Source organism: Mandrillus leucophaeus, unplaced genomic scaffold, assembly GCF_000951045.1.
Source record: "Mandrillus leucophaeus isolate KB7577 unplaced genomic scaffold, Mleu.le_1.0 Scaffold117, whole genome shotgun sequence".
NCBI lineage: Eukaryota > Metazoa > Chordata > Mammalia > Primates > Cercopithecidae > Mandrillus > Mandrillus leucophaeus.
The window spans coordinates 1,896,299-1,901,333 of NW_012099987.1; the positions used below are offsets into that span (position 1 = coordinate 1,896,299).

A 5,035-nucleotide genomic window follows, 5' to 3' on the forward strand; every position below is an offset into this window, starting at 1 on the left:
ACTGCTGGGGTCTGAGTAGCAACATGACCAGTATTTCTTCAGTTGGGAGTCAAAAACCTCAGGTATACCAGGTGAAGGAGGAAAACTGAATTCAGAAGAGAAATGTGTCCCTGGTGAAAAGGGGAACTTCTTATAAGGGAACGTTATGATCAAAAGGCTGTAAAGGTCACATGGCCCAACCCTGGTCCCAAAGCTAAATCCCTTTACAGCACATCTGCAGTATCTGCTCCCTTACTCCTGGAAATGTGGTGCTTACCACCTTCGAAGGCAACCCATTCCACCTTCACACAGCTCTAATAATTAGAAAGTTTTTCCTAAAATTTGTCTCCCTATAGGTTTTAATAGCCCTACAATCAATAACTCCACAATTATTGTCTCTACTATTAGTTCATCCCCATTATCAATTATCCATTGCACTTCTCTCTTTTTTTTTTTTTTTTTTTTTTTGAGAAAGGGTGTCATTCTGTTGATCCCCAGGCTGGAGTGCAGTGGCTCAATCACAGCTCACTGCAGCCTCAACCTCCCAGGCTCAGGTGATCCTCCCACCTCAGCCTCCCAAGTAGCTAGGACTACAGGTGCACACCACCATGCCCAGCTAATTTTTGTATTTTTTTGTAGAGATGGGGTTTTGCCATGTTGTCCAGGCTGGTCTCAAACTTCTAAGCTCCACAAAAATCCTTCTGCTCCAGCCCCTCAAAGTGCTGGGATTACATGCTTGAGCCACTAAGAAAATGCCCAGGCAATTTCTTATTGGGATTTTTTTTTAAACACAGAAAGTCAAACAAACAAGTTTCATGTATTTATTTCTCATGGGACTGGGCAACTGGGGGTAGTAACATATATGAAAATATTAACTTTTGCTTTTATTTTGAGGTGCCTTAGGAAAACCTCATTATGCAAGAGGGGTATTTTTAAAAGATGGGTTATCACAAGTTATAGAAAACGTACCTAAGAACACAATTATCCCAGAAATGTAGTTTAGGGAGAGTACTGTTTTTAGACACCATTCTAACCCTAAGCTTCCTAGGAGACAAAGCAGGTATGAAAAGGGGCAAGAAGGTCATACTTCAAAGATATTTAAGATTTTCTGGCCTAGGTGAATCAGATTTTTAGCCCGGGAAGTGTCTTACATCAATTCTAAATCTGCCACGTACAGAAAGGGAAGCTGGAACTCAAAGAGGCAAAATGACTTGCTCAGTATTAGGCATCTGGTTAGCAGCAGAGCCGGGGTGATACAGTGTCCCTAACCCTGGTCAATGTTCTTTTTTCTACACTGCCAGACTCTGAGTATCAGGTTTGCTAAGAAAGCTTGTCCAGCAAAACAAATCAAGAATATGGCATCAGAGTCAAGGCCAACCAAGGGCCATGGCTCTGGAATACCCAAAAAGCAAACCCAAACCATCCTAGCACCAATAGAGATCCTGAATCCCCAAATTCACAACCCTAATACCAGATAAGAAAGTTATATTGGGGCTATAAGCCTTCCTTCTTCCTCTTTCCTATAATTCCATTTGTCCCTATATCCATTGATTCTGAACTGCAAAGATATCCCACTAAGCAGCTTATTTTAATCTCCCATTAAAATAATCTCTTTCTGATGAGAAGTTCCTGCTCTCAGAATAGGAACACTCCGTGAATTAGTTCATTCCTTCCGAGACACTTGAAGCTAAAGGCTCATAGCATACTGAACTAGAGTCTTTGGTAAAAAGTGAAATACTAGAAGAGATCAATTTATCCAGGCATTGAATCACTGGACACATCCAAACAATATTAAAATAATCCTTTTTACTATCTACTTCAAAAAAATAACACTACTGTAATTTTTTTTTTTTTTTTTTTTTTGAGACAGAGTCTTGCTCTGTCGCCCAGGTTGGAGCGCATTGGCACAATCTCGGCTCACTGCAACCTCCACCTCCCAGGTTCAAGTGATTCTTCTGCCTCAGCCTCCTGAGTAGCTGGGACTACAGGCGTGCACCATCACAACCAGCTAATTTCTGTATTTTTTTAGTAGAGACAGAGTTTCACCATATTGGCCAGGCTGGTCTCGAACTCCCGACCTCATGATCCACCTGCCTCAGCCTCCCAAATTGCTAGGATTACAGGCATGCACCACCGCAACCAGCCACACTACTGTAATATTTTAAAGAGCAATCTGTTACAGCATACAGTGTGAGATGCCCAGTCAGCGGCAATACATCCATGGTGGGTTCCAGGGGCTGGCCTGTGAGATCCTAATGGACTGTTGCAGTGACAAACTCATCCACAGAAACAACCAGCTGTGTCTTAGTTTTCTGTATGTTAGGGCAGATCACAATTCCTTCAAAGTAATGAAAGACAATCATGCAAAAATGAATTATATGCTTTTTCCATCATTGCCTTTCTAAAGTAACGATAAGCAAACCCTAGAAAAAGTACTAATCCAGGTCCCGGGATTTCAAGTGAGACATGTCTTACATTCACACCAGTGATTTATGTTACAAAATTAGATGGAATCTTACTTTGTTAAAAGATGTGGTCATATTCATTGGTTTAGAGTAGGCAATTCCAGGGACAAAAGCACCTAGGAAGTTACATTAGCTTTTTAAGGTCACTGAAAATTAGTAAATTCTTGATTTAGTTTATCAGATGGCATAGCGGTGGGTGAGACAAATTAATGCCCAAGTCACACCAGGGATAACTGAGGCACAGTTAAATCAGGGCCATAATTTTCCAGGCTTCTTTGCTGGCGTCAGGTATATAAGATCCTGGGTGGCAATAGAATAGAATATAAACGTATAGCCCACTCATAGCCCATAGTGAGGCAAAAATAGAAAACAAAAAGAGGCCGGGTGTGGTGGCTGATGCCTGTAATCCCAGCACTTTGGGAGGCTGAGGCAGGTGGATCACCTGAGATCAGGAGTTTGAGACAAGCCTGACCAACATGGTAAAATCTCATCTCTACTAAAAATACAAAAATTAGCCAGTGTGGTGGTGGGCACCTGTAATCCCAGCTACTCAGGAGGCTGAGAGAGGAGAATCACTTGAAATCGGGAGGTGGAGGTTGCAGTGAGCCGAGATCGCGCCACTGCAGCGTCAGAGCAAGGCTCTGTCTCAAAAAAAAAAAAAAAAAAAAAGCAAAAAGAGGAAGAAAAGCTGTGACATGTGTCCATCCCAGAGCATGTCTTCTGTTATTGTTAATCAGAGTGTGTGTCACACTTCCTGGGGCCACTGAAGTCACTAACCCTCACAGAAAGGATCGGAATTTTCCTACTCTAAAAGGAGAAACAGGGCAAAATATAGAAGCTAGGCTGATGGGAAATAGAGAAGAGGGTTATTTCTCTATAACCATGTTATCGAAAAAAAACAATGCCTTGGCCGGGCACGGTGGCTCATACCTGTAAGCCCAGCACTTTCAGAGGCTGAGGTGGGTGGATCATTTGATATCAGGAGTTCAAGATCAGCCTGACCAACATGATAAAACCCTGTCTCTACTACAAATACAAAAAAATTAGCCAGGCATGGTGGCACACACCTGTAATCCCAGCTACTCAGGAGGCTAAGGCAGGAGAATCGTTTGAACCTGGGAGGCAGAGGTTGCAGTCCGCTGAGATCGCACCATTGCACTCCAGCCTGGGTGACAGAGAGAGACTCAGTCTCAAAAAAAAAAAAACTTTTTTGACAAAAATGTGAAGGTGGCATGATGATAAAATGGAAGTAACATGCAAGCAGGAGAGTGAGCAGTCTCATTCCTCACACCAACAGCAAACTAAGTCTCTGCCTCCCACCCCCACTACTTTCTAGGCTGGAACTCTGTCCTGTGTCTTCCAAGATATAGAAAATTCTAGAAAGAAGGCTTTTGCCCTAGTACAGAAGACAAGGGACAGTGTCCTCTTCCTCTCCTGATAGTGCAGGAGACCTGTCCTGCCCCTACCCCACCCCAGGAATAGGCTGCTCTAAACCCATAAATATGACCAGGTCTCTTAACATACTGAGATCCCTGCTCATTTTGGAATATAAACTTACACCTAGCACCTGGATTAATAAGTCTTCTAGGGCTTGCTTATCTTTAGAAGAAAAGCTTACCTTCGGAAATGGCTTTTTTCACAGCTGCCACGTAGGTCTCTGGCTCATCGTCACAGGTGAGCTCCTGCCAGTGGGCCCAATTTGGAAAGAAGTCTAGGAACTCCTCGCTGTCCCGCACGCCGCAGAGCAGCCTGACCACGCGGTGCGGAGGATGGAAGGCTCGCTGCAGCAGGGGCAGCAAGGCCGGCTGGTGGAAGTGCTGCACCAGCTCCGCGGACAGCAGCACCACGACACACCGGGTGCTGAGGAAAAGGCTTAGGTCCTCTGCCGAGAAGGAGGCCTCGGGGCCCAGCCTGTGAGTCAGTATCTTCTGGCTGCAGACTTGCCGACTGGACAGGAACAGAGTCTGCAGATACTGGCACCATTCCTCGGCATCCGGGCTGTAGATGATGAGGATGTCGCATCCTCTGGGCACCCCTGAGCAAGAATGAGGCACAGAAGCATGTTAGCACACCTGCCCTTCTACGTGGCTCCCCAGAACCTGCAAAGGTAGAGCATCCAGATGCCAGGTCTGGCACCCACAATCTGTCATGGTGTACCTCCAGCACACCAGCACACCTCACTCACTCATTTCTTTCCCCATTTACAGTCTGTGTTCCAATCATACCAGACTCCTTGTCTTAGACCAAACATACCACACTGTTTTATTTATTTCTTATTTATTTACTTAGAGACTGAGTCTTGCTCTATCACCCAGGCTGGAATGCAGTGGCCCAATCTCAGCTCACTGCAACCTCTGCCTCCCGGGTTCAAGTGATTCTCCTGCCTCATCCTCCCAAGTAACTGGGATTACAGGTGCCCACCACCACTCCAGGCTAATTTTTGTATTTTTAGTAGAGATGGGGTTTCACTATGTTGGCCAGGCTAGTCTTGAACTTCTGACCTCAAGTGATCCACCCATCCCTGCCTCCTAAAGTGCTGGGATTATACGCGTGAGCCACCAGGCCCGACCCCATACTGTTTTAGATCCTTG

General features: G+C 44.9%; 1 protein-coding gene across 1 annotated transcript in view; it reads right to left on the reverse strand.

The window, feature by feature from the left end:
- The window catches only part of PIK3AP1 (phosphoinositide-3-kinase adaptor protein 1), a 138,288-nt gene that overhangs the window by 114,682 nt on the left and 18,571 nt on the right, over positions 1-5,035 (reverse strand). The window contains exon 2 of the mRNA XM_012000268.1: positions 4,063-4,479. Coding sequence (XP_011855658.1) covers positions 4,063-4,479 — 417 coding nt within the window. The remainder of the gene's footprint in view (positions 1-4,062; positions 4,480-5,035) is intronic.